This window comes from Homarus americanus, unplaced genomic scaffold (genome assembly GCF_018991925.1).
Source record: "Homarus americanus isolate GMGI-L3 unplaced genomic scaffold, GMGI_Hamer_2.0 scaffold4060, whole genome shotgun sequence".
NCBI lineage: Eukaryota > Metazoa > Arthropoda > Malacostraca > Decapoda > Nephropidae > Homarus > Homarus americanus.
The window spans coordinates 6,306,647-6,318,519 of record NW_024746161.1 but is presented as its reverse complement, the minus strand read 5'-3'; the positions used below and the strand labels follow the sequence as shown (position 1 = coordinate 6,318,519).

Below are 11,873 nucleotides of genomic sequence, written 5' to 3'. Positions count from 1 at the left end.
GCAGTACTGTACTAGAACTTAACACTAACATAAAAGACTCTGCCGTCAGCTGAACAAGTACGGAAAACGCTGGAATTGGTTCATATAAACATTGATGAAGAATTTGTAAATCCATAAACTGCTTCATCACCAATGTACTAGACTCGATTAAATTGTTTGTTTATGGCATTTAAAGTGATTATTACTTGGAGACTTAAGTAAGGATGGTACAGAAGAGCGCACAGGATATTTACCTCTAACCTGCCAATTTCTTCTCTCCTGTACACAAGGTCAACCTCAGCCATTCCAGGAGAGAAGGGCCTAACACGTGCCATAATGATCGCTTGTTGTTCTTGTGTACCTTTGTCATATACATGCATGGAGATCTCTGTATTCTTGGGTGTTTGGAAGTCGAACTTAGTAGTGTAGACTTTTTCGCTGTTGTGTTTTCTGGTGGTGAGCTCAACGAAGGCTGGTTTACCTATTCTAAAGATAATGTCATAAGTACCGAGGACAGAAGTGAGAGCCACGGCCTTGATCTTGACGCCGGTACACACAGGAACTTGCTCGGGCTTCATCACTCCAGCTATGTCCACCACGGGGCCTTCCTCGGTCACCACGCGGAAAGCTACCGTTGTATCTCCACCAAAGATTCGGTCGTATTTGGCCGATACTTGAAAGGATACTGGTGAAGTGGCATTCCGCTGGAAACTGGCGTCAAAGCCGACAGTGTGTGGGCCATTGGCAACAACCAAGATGATTTTAGGATTATATTTCAATATCTGCAATTATATAAAGGTCATCAACAAATAGGAAAAGAAGAGACAAAAAACATAAAACAACCTGTCACATCAGAAGTTATATATGCACTAAATCACTGTAAACCATTTATACCAAACAATACACAACGTTAGCTTACTCTGGTAGCAAGTAGAGTTTCCACCCTAACGGTGTTGTTGGCGACCAAGGTTGACTGTAGAGTGCCTGTTATTTTGTCAGCTGTGTCAGGGAAGATGTCCAGCTCAATGGTGCCTCTCATGTTCTCTCCAGTGACCGAGTACTGAACCTCTACTCGCATGTCCCTGGTCAGACTTGGGTGGCTAATATGGCCTTCATACTTGGACTCTTGATCCCAGTACGTGTGGGAGGACCTTCCAGTTAACTCGTATTTGGTGTTACTCTCTCTCTTGTTGGGATATACCTTGACACTTGCCTCTGAGGGAGAGTATATAGCTTCACCTTCAGTGTGCCGGGATGGTGTCTTGAGGATCATGGAGTAGGTGTTCGGGGTGGGTTGGTGGTAGAAATACTGGTATAGATAAACGACTCTGTTGTCTGCATCACAAAACTCGTCATAATAATAACCTGTTTCTAATTGTATCAACACATGTACAGCGTGAAAAAACTTCTGTATGGCTGTCATATTTAGAGTTGTCTCAAAGGATTTTATGCCTCCTGTCGTGTACGTCATCAGCCCCACGTTATACATAGTTGATGGAGTATTTGTTGTCTCAGTCCATCCAAGGTTGTACACGTTTTCTGTGTTGTTAGAGAGAAGCTCTGTCTCCAGGTGCTTCCTCGTGGGAACCGTGGCACTTCCCTGAAAGGACATAATTTGTTTTAGCTAAAAAGTGCATAAAATTCAAGTTATTATCAAATAAAAATAAAATTATAAAATTTCAACAACCATATGGAACACGTTTTTATTCGCTTCCCAAGTTGATCGTCTTCTACACAATAATAAAACCGGCGAAGAGGATAAACTAAAGAAATGCATTAAAGGAAGACGGAGTGCTTACATAAGTTATTGACAGACCACAGCTTTACCTTCAGGTAAAAGACTCGCTCCTCGGCTGTACTCTGGTGTTTTGCCTCTGTGGTCACAGTTATCTCCCGACCTTCAGGTGATGTGAAACTTAACTGTGACTCAAACTTGTAGCTGAATGACCCGTCAAGCTTCTCCAGGTACAAGATACTTGTTAATTTGTACTCCTTGTTATGCAGATTCTTGTAGTGAAGGCGAGTGTCCATCGTGCCTGAGGTAGAATGCTTCTCAAATGTGTTCTTAACCTCCAAGGATAAGGTCTTCTTGGCGGGCGTCTGTACTTTCAGGGTGAAACTATTCTCTTCAAAATGGTGGTTGAGCAGGTCTGCCATTGTGACAATCAAGACCACTTGGTAAGTCTTCCTCTCGTACTTAACATTTCCCCTGAAGGACAGTACGGGAGAGTATGAGACTTGTGAACCAGTGATGACTGTGTCATCAGGATTTGTAAGTAACTCTTTTGTATAGTAACCCTTTGAGGTCATAATCTCAATCTGAATATTATACAGATTCGTTTAGTCAGAATTTTGAATTATAAAAAACAGAAACCAAGGTAACTGGTAAAGCGAAGATATATTGTACTGCATTTTTAATGAAGTTGATGATGATGATGCATCAGGGTTGCAAATTATAAATCTTCAAACATTTTTCTTTTGCAAGAAACTGCTGTAACCTTTATACTGTTTATATGAACGTTATATTTTCCCCGACTAGTGTTCACCTACTGTATGGATAGTCGTCCTGGGTGGGCTGGACTGGTACTGGCGATGACGTCCACACTGACTCTCTTGCTGGCTTCAAGGTCCGCGTCCCACAAGACGTCCAGATTCAATTTGTGATGAAACAAATCGAAGTGAGTGAACCCTTTCACTCTATGAGGGTGATAACTTCTCGGTAACAGAAGGCTGTTAAAACTGACGTACGTGAATGTTTGGCTCAGTATAATATCACTCTGGAAATCGATAAAATCAGGGAGGAGGAACTTTAATGATGATACAGTTTGATGTAGGCTGACCGCCGTCGTAGTCCACTCAAGAGAGATTAGCGTTTGCTGCTGTGTTTTGAGGCTAAAGGATAACTCTTGTGTGTTGTTGGCGATGATGATGACGGAAGACAGCTTATGAGGTCTACTGCCCACTGTGGTAAATATAAGGTCAGTCTTTAGCTCGATCAAGGTTATAGAGATCACGCATGTGACTGGTCCAGTTAACTGCAAAATCAATTGGTTCCCGTACTTTAATTGTACTTCAGCCAAGAGGTTGTTCTCCTGCTCTGGCGTGACGCTGATCTCAAACTTGAGAGCTTGCATGCACTTCGGGATGTCCAGCTGCAAAAACAATAGAACAATCATAATTGAATCCACAGTAGAGAGGGAAAGGAAAAGAACATAATAAGGTAACAGAGAAAGAACCATGCGAATCAATATATATTTATGTGGTAAAACATCACTATTCTCACATCGTGTAAGGGACTTACCAAGAACATAATGGAGTAAGGCCTCCCAGTGTTCGTGTAGAATGCCTCCAGGTCCACCAGCTTCACCCGGTCTCTGGCGTGAGTCACCTGTAGCGACGCTCCCACTTTGGTGACTTCGTTTTGTATTATGGAGGCAGCTTTATATTCTCTGCTGCCCAGTTTTACTGAAAGTTACGCTAAATAAAGAAGAGGTGCATAGTATACTCATGGATATAAAAAAGAAGGACATAGAGTATTCCTGAATCTTAATAAAGGCATATTAAGTATGTGCCAATCTCATTTGTGAGTCAGAAAGTCAGGTTATTCGTTTCCAAACTTGTATACAACATTTCTTTTTGTTATTTTATTTCTGGCTTTGTTTGGGAAAAGAAGTTCGCTGTTTGACAAGCCATATCCCATTCTTCCTGTTAACCTCTCCAAGGTCTATTTCAGAGGTTAGCGTCGTTCTTTGATCTAAACATAAAAGAAGATGATGGTACAAAGCATTGGTTAACAAGCTGGAGTTATGACATGGAAGAGGGTGACAGGAGTTGTGAGGGATGAGAGGAAGGTCAGAAAGAAACTGAAGGGGAAGGTGTGACTCCCGTCCACCTTTAGGGTTCGGAGACACGACCTCATCAGCAGCAGGTTTGTGAAGACAACTGGACGAGAAGGATTGCAGGTGTGAAAGGGGGGTGGAAGAAAATTTGATTAGTTACGAAGGGAAGTTGGAGTGAAGAGGAATTTGACAGGGCGGTTGGGAGAATGCAGACGGAGGGGGGGGGGAGGGTAGATTGAGTTGGGTGGATTGTGTTAGGAGGACTGGCTGTGATGTACACTGAAGGACAAATGTGATGGACCGAGGAGGACAATGGTGATGGACACAGATAGGTGGAGGAAGAAGAGGGAACAGTTCAGGAGGTCAGCACAGAAGAAGGACCTCACTTATGGGAGGATGAGACAATGAGACCGAGCAGTGAAGAGTGAGATTTCAGTGCATGTGTGGGAGACGGATATGTTGTTTTTATGGAGATCGAGCACAGGAAGGAATCCATGGATGAGGTGATACTTGAGTCGTTTTAATCACTTTGTCTTTTCTCTCGATGGTCAAGTGAGCCGAAAATGGAACAAAGATTTTTCCGGTTCTTTACTCATTCAGGTCAGGATCATAGTCTATATGTTCTGAGCAAACCAGCAGGAGTTTGTGTTTTGTACAACTTGTGATTAGTCATTTACTCTTTGTCATTAGTAAGTAATAAGTAATTTAAGCTCACTTTGTGTTTCTTCTTTATGGTCGCCATTGTGAAATACCGCTAAATAAATTTACTTTTGAGCATGAGACCCTTCCTCCTACACTTAAAATTCTTGAGATCATGGAAAAGTAATTTGGTTTTATATTGAAGACATAAACACTATTAAGATTTTTGTATACCAATAACTTACCTACAGCTGCAGCTTTGACGACAAAGGTCTGGTGAATTCCTCCTTGGATGGACTGTTTGGCCTCAACAGAAATCAAATCTTGGTTGTTATGCGTTAACTTGAAGAGAGCTAAGTGTTCAGCCATCTCGCCTGACTCTCTTGTCTGACGGATAAAGGAGGTAACTTGCCAGCCTCTCATGCCACTCTGGAACTCAAACTTGCGTAGATTCGTTGGTAGAGGCAGCCGGGAGTACTGGGTGTACCTCAGGTCTAGCCCAGCTGTGTTTTTAAGTAATTACATTATTAGTCTCTTTATAGAAAATCATCTAACTATACTGAAGGGTATTCAAATATTTTAACTCTAAAATTTTAGTTTAAGAATGCAATGTTGTATCTCACCTTTTCATGTAGATTATAATATTGTAAGTCATCGACAAGTACCTTCAAAAAGCAGGAAAAAATAATTTCTCAAAGTATTTCTTGTCCTACAGAGAACATCTAGAGAAATTTCAGTACGATCAACTTTCTTAATAAACTTGGTTTCCAGGATTAGTGATTCAACAGTAATATCCACGTTGTTGCTGCTGTACACATTAACGTCATACTCTTTATCATTCGATGTTGAGCTGGTACTGAGTTCCACTTTGATTCCTCGAGAAAGTGTTATAGTATCTGTCTTAAAACTTGCATAACTTTGGACGTCCTTATAGTCCCACCTGTTGGTGACGCTGAACCAGACTTCTCCGCTGATGTTATAAGATTTAAGTGTTGCAGACATTAAGTATTTTTCCCCCAGCTTGGTGTAGGTCACTGTCGCTTGAGTCTCTCTTGGTGTAGTGGATCCGATAGTTTCTACTTTCAGTGAAAGTATTTTGTCGTTTGGCTGATTATCCATATATGCAATAATTTTATAACCTCTAATGGAAGACTCTGCCTTCTCAAAGTAAAGTTTGATAACAGCTGGGGCTCCCAGTGGCAAGGAGTTACTGCGGAAGATATCGGGGACGTCCAGATCATCACAGAGCCTGAGACCTAACATTGGCTCGAGATTGTTAACACACGACTCACTTCTGACTCTGACGTCCCTCATGGATGGTGGAATGATCTTGGTGTCTGGGCTGCCCCTCACGCTCTTCATGAGGTAAGTCTCACTCTTCACATTAATAAGTTCCATCTTCTCAGGGAGATCCAGTTCAACCTCCAACTCTTCACTGTTCTTGGCCCTAAGAGTGAGGGAAACACCGTTGGTGCTGGAGATGGTGTTGGTCGTCTTGATTCCTGTTCTAGCGATATAGCTGTCGTAGCCGACGAAGCCATCTACTTGGACAGAAAGACTAGGAATGATCTTGATATTTTGTTCATCTCTCCAGTTAGTAAAAAGAGTAATGGGGTTCACATTCCCTTCCATCTGAAATTTGACAACAGCTGTTCCTTCCAGCTTCAGCTTGAGTGGGGTGCCTTGGATAGTGGGGAAGGAGTAGTCAATGTACAACTGAACTGCTCTTAACAAATTTATATTAAAATTTTTTATTTGGTGAAGAATATCACTAATGTACGAGATGACCAGTTCATCCACATTTCCTAGAGGTAGGGAGATAAAACTTATTTCTTGACCCATAAGACGAGCAAATATATCAGCCCGAGGAGTATCAGATCTGCCACAACAATAGAATTTACTGAATAAATCGGTCAACAAAGAATTATCATTTGATCTTTTTTGTCTCATCGCATTTTGGACCACATCAACAATAGTTTTGCTTTCCTTTTCAAAAAATGTATTAATGTCTTGAAAAATATTGCTGAGGGTAGCTTTCTGCAGGTAACCTTCAGGTCCAAACACCTCCTCGATGACAGGTTCTAGACCCTCAAGTCGGGCACCAACCTCGCCTATGTTCATCGAGATTCCCTCTAAGGCAGCAGTGAAGTTGAAGTCAACGGAGCGAGGCACAAAGGACCCAGGGACGTAGATGATGTTGGACTCAACGCCAGCACCAACACCGAGAGACGGGGCGAAGTAGGACATGTCTATGTTGCGGGAATATTTGCTGAAGTCTGTTTCATAGTCCCTGGGGACGAGAATATTTGTCAAGAGGTATCTGAGGTATGCCTTGTGTGGTGTGTTGGTGTCCTGAAGGTTCAGCAGGTGACTCAGAATGAACCCACGAACTGAAATGAAATGTAAAATGAGTCCTCATTAAGACTCGCATATTTCTCCTCAGAACTATAGTGGTTAACATAATTGTCTAAATCCTAGAAATTTTATTAAGAGGTAATGACTTCATTCACAAAAAAAAAAATACTAAACCTGGAAACTGAAACTAATGTAAAAAAGGAACCCAACCTTGTGTGTTTTCTTCCTCAGATATCATATTAACAAGTGTTTCTAAATCTAACTCCTGAGCACATCGAACTGCTGCAAGATAGGTTGCAATGCGAACTTCTGTATGTAAAGTAGGATCAACGACGACTTTGATAAGCTGCTTGGTAATCTGTTGTAGGAGTAGAACGTGACATGTATTAGATAAATTGTCACTAATATTAATAAATAATAATATCTACCAGCTGTTGGGAGATCTCTCGTGACTAAAATTTAATGACATAGCTTAATAATAATACTTACGGGTTGTTTACATTTTGTTTGCCTGAAAGATTGAGCAGCAGCTACACGAACGTTAAGCTCAACATCTTTAGTCTTCATACATCTTATGGCAGACGTGGTCTCCTCTGCGGTCATCACGCACATGTTACCCAATGCTTTAAATGTTATAAGGGCTGCATGTTGTGTTTCCTCGTCACTGAGCGGCGAACACTGGCTCTGTATTTTATTATTTAGTGCTTGAGCAATGATCATGATTGATGTCTCATTTTCACAAAGAGGATTATGGCGACAGTAGGTATTAACCATAGAAGCGGCTGCCAGTGTTATAGACGGCATAGGCTGTATCATTTGAAATACAGGCAATAACGTTTCTATATCATTGATGGTCGGACGTGGATGCAAGTAGAAGGCAGCAGTGTAAAGAGCAGCACGACCTACTGTAGCCCGGCCACTCACCAGCTCATCCACCATAACCTTTACAGCACCAGACTCGTGGATGAAGGAAACAGCGTCCAGGAAGAGGCTCTCGAGTTTGCTGTGGTCTTGGCAGTAACGTCCGGCACGAATTTTGTCCAATGTTTGTTTCACAGCTTCCTCAGGTACACGACGCAGGAGCTGCACAGCCTTGGCCACCAGAGCAGCAGCATCACGCTCAACAACATCTTTAGTCTTCTCACAGATCTGAGTCATGGTTTGATCCAACTCGGCTACCATGGACGGGTCCTTGTTGAGCGTATGGTAGCTATACCGGAGACTCTTGCGGATCAGACTACCTTGAGGGATGGCAGGTGGTTGTTGGCTGGATAGTGAGACGTATCGCAGTGTGGACTCCTGTATGGCTTCAACATACTTATAGGCACCATAGCTGGGGCGGACCACGTTCTTATCCTCACAGATGATGGAAGAGTAGATTCCATTGGTAATCTCTTGTTTACATAGAGACTTGGACTCTTCCAGTGGGAGAGGACCTTTGAGCCAGGGCATCTGGGTCTCGGCAGGGGTGGGGTAACGTTCCTTGCACAAGAGGTGATTCTTCTCCTTCTTCACAATAACCTTGTCTCCTTCTCTCTCTACCTCGTAGTGCGTTGGGCACTTTCCTACCACGTCCGTCTGTTGAGAGAATGTGCATGTTTTATTTCTTTAATATTTATTTATATATTTATTTGCATATAAAAATAATTAAGGTAGAAATGTGTGGCAATGGTTGTCATCACTTGGCTCCAATATACTCCCAAATGGTGAAAATTTTACTTTAAAGTTATTTGTGGTCTTTATATAAGATGTTCAAAACACTAAGATGAGAGAACTGTTACTTATTATCTCTTTATTAAGAGTAAATTTCTTCTAAGACTGGGTCATCATGCTTTCGTCGGCCATAGTTCACATATGGGTATCTACATATTTGATGATAAATTTGTTTGATTAATTATCTTACACTTGAATAAACTATGAATGAAAACTCACTGAAACTTCTTTTAGCAAATTTAGAATATATTATCCACCTCAGTGATGTTTTGTCCTGAGTTGATGGTAGAATTAGAAGGAAGTGAGTTCTGGAAAGCTGAGGCGATGCCCTTCTTGATGTTGATGGACCAGAATTCGTCTTCAGGATGAGTACACACGTGCTGAACCCGGCCGTCGGTCAGGGCCACCACCATCGGGTACTTCTCCAGGAACTTGGCAGTGGGTTGGCCTGGGAGGACCAGTAGTTAGTACATCTAGTGTCAGTATTAGGAAGTAGTAAAAGCAGCTGCTACTGCCGGTATTAGTACCATGTATGATGATAAACATTACACTTACCTGCGGCACCATCCACCTTGGAGTCCTTAATGAAGATGACCATGTCACAGGGGGTGATCCATGATAGTTCAACTTCTTTAGACCAATCCGTCTCTGTGACTCCACCTTCCACGCCCTTCAGGTGGATCTGGGACTTTCCGGAGTAGGTGTAGGTGTAGGTGTGTTCTGGCTGGTAGAAGAGTTTGGGGGAGCCGGCGACGGGGCATTCCGTAGAGCATCTGGGTGTGTTTCCTCCCCACGGTGCTGGACACATACGAGAACCAATAATTGAAAACTCATTACAAAAATTAGAATTAACTGTCTATTACTCGTATATTCATTCATATATATAATCTTATAAAGTTATCGTTTGTTTCATTTGGCGTCGCTGTTGGTCTTGTCAGGGTACTAGTCGAGGTGCTTTGAGAATGAGTGTTAACTTAGTTAGTGGCCAAAATTATGTAGAAACATAAGTCAGTGTTGTAAGACTTTGTGTGATAGTTGAGCCGGTAAGTTGGTTGGACACGAGGACTCATAGACAGACCGGCAGACGAACGACAATGTAGAGATGTACACCACAAAAAAATTATTCGGCACCCTTACGGCGTGATACAATATGACACGGGTGCCGAATACATTTTTAGTGGGTGTACCAACGGGGAATTTTTAATGTAAGTTGTGAGGGTATGGGAGTGAATAACGTTATTCAGCATGGCCTTATATTAATTCGTATTGGGGCGTGGAAATGGTCACATCACTTCTCGATTCTAATTGATGAGTTGCAGAATTTTTCGCACGACATAACATCTGGCGGGAGGTGGGTTGTAGTTGCAGCGACTTGGCTGCCGCCACCGTGTCGCTTCTCAAGTGTCTCGAGGCAGTTTCTATGAACGATTACGTGAAGTTTTCTGAATACATGGCACTTTCTTTTTTAGATCAAAGCAAATGGATTTTTCAGGATGTAGTGCTGCTGTCGAGTAGATGCAGAACTCGCCTCCCATTCTAAGGATCACTGGATCAGTCCGAGACAATTCCAGCCCAACCAACTGTAAATGGTTACCTAACATTATAGTTCGGGAAATGAAGGCCCTCGAGTGCAGTGTCGGAAACGCTGTCTCCTTGTGTGCTGAAAGTTTAGTGTAACCAGTGTACTGCATCCACACAGTCCCAAATGTCTACGGAACGCACTTCATAATTAGGATCACGAAAAGTAATATCACTGATCCTGACACCTTGACTCTTTCTTATGCAGTGTCATATCGACCTTCTTACCAGCGGAGCACTTAACATCATAGCAGTCTGCCAATTGTACACTTGACAACCAGCATGGGACCAATACACGATGCCTGACTTCTCTCACCTGGACGATGTTCTCACAACCTGAGTCTTCATACAATTTAGTGAGGGTAAAGGGAATACATATATGTTTCGTGCCGGCAGGTTCTCCGTATGCGTTAAAAATAATGGAACGGTTATGAAATTATTTGACGCACAAATATGACGGAGTATTAAAATCTTTTTAATTACGGTAGAAAGAATCAGAAAGGAGAACTAGATTTGTCGATAAAGAATAATGTCAGGAGAGCAAATACAATTGATCACACACACACACACACACACACACACACACACACACACACACACAAGAAGACAAATATACTCATTAATAAACTCGAACTGACAACATACTGTACATGAAGTGTGGTAACAATTGGACGTTACCCTGCTAGATTATTGTCTGTGGTGAGTCATAGAGCCTCTGATTACTCTTACTCTCATGATAATACTGATAGTGTCCATGAGCTTGTTGTATCAGCAAGCGTGCAAGAGAGTCAAGTGAGAGATGCTGACTGGCACTTTTGTCGAGTGTTGGGTGAACTGATTCGTACTGAACTGACTTGAAAGCACACGTTACTGCCCATCAGCTGGACGACCTTTTGGCTGTGAGGGAAACGCATCACCATCAGTGGATTTAAGGCAGAATGTTGATGACGGCGTAATACCATAGTACAGATTTCTTGTAGCATTGGTGTGCAGTGATGAGAGTGGTGGTGTGGTAGACAAGAGTAGTGGTGTGGTAGACAAGAGTAGTGGTGTGGTAGACAAGAGTAGTGGTGTGGTAGACAAAGAGTAGTGGTGTGGTAGACAAGAGTAGTGGTGTGGTAGACAAGAGTAGTGGTGTGGTAGACAAGAGTAGTGGTGTGGTAGACAAGAGTGGTGGTGTGGTAGACAAGAGTAGTGGCGTGGTAGACAAGAGTAGTGGTGTGGTAGTTAAGAGTGGTAGTGTGGTAGTTAAGAGTGGTGGTGTCGTTAATGTCACTTAAGGCTCACCTGCACCAGCACCCACCACAAGGCCGAGGACGAGGAGAGCTGCAGAGGTGATCATGGCGACACAACTGCGATACCACGACTGTGCACCAGCCCCCTTCTGTCCTCAGCTTATATACTCAGCACTCTCTGCTCCCCCCACACCCATCACAGACACCAGTGCCTGTCTGATGTCCCTGAAGAGATTTTCACAACCTCATCTGTCTGGCATGGTTATCAGTTTGATGATAGTATATATGATTAATGCATACAATCCTAAAGGGACGGACTGCCACTTGCAGAACAGATAAATCCTCAAGGATATAACACGAAATTTAAAAGTAAATGGTTGGGAAGAGGAACAAAGAATATTAGCCAAAAAAAAGCGAAAATCAGTAATCGGGAAATGTTGTAAAGACTCGTTTTATTGACGATAGTAGAACATGTCACGGGAACGTGCTTTATATTTATATTTCTATGATGGACTATGCTTTCTCCCTATTGATT

The 11,873-nt window shown here is 42.4% G+C and overlaps 1 protein-coding gene across 1 annotated transcript; it reads right to left on the bottom strand.

Moving 5' to 3' along the window:
- Positions 1 to 91: 91 nt before the first annotated feature.
- Positions 92 to 11,445, bottom strand: LOC121879039 (vitellogenin-like). The gene is made up of 12 exons (XM_042385521.1): positions 11,391 to 11,445; positions 9,081 to 9,323; positions 8,783 to 8,973; positions 7,302 to 8,390; positions 7,023 to 7,170; positions 5,123 to 6,847; positions 4,703 to 4,960; positions 3,281 to 3,444; positions 2,530 to 3,131; positions 1,807 to 2,188; positions 899 to 1,579; positions 92 to 761 (listed from the first exon to the last, which is right to left on the bottom strand). Exons 1-12 carry the CDS (start codon positions 11,443 to 11,445, stop codon positions 138 to 140), a joined length of 6,162 nt encoding a protein of 2,053 aa, XP_042241455.1. The 3' UTR covers positions 92 to 137.
- Between the last annotated feature and the right edge of the window lie 428 nt (positions 11,446 to 11,873).

Coding starts and splice junctions, on each gene's coding strand:
- LOC121879039 (XM_042385521.1), bottom strand. CDS start 11,445: ATGATCACCTCTGCAGCTCTCCTCGTCCTCGGCCTTGTGGTGGGTGCT. Junction 2,189..2,529: donor CCAGGACGACTATCCATACA/GTAGGTGAACAC, acceptor ACTGTCCTTCAG/GGGAAATGTTAAGTACGAGA. Junction 762..898: donor AAACTCTACTTGCTACCAGA/GTAAGCTAACGT, acceptor ATATAATTGCAG/ATATTGAAATATAATCCTAA.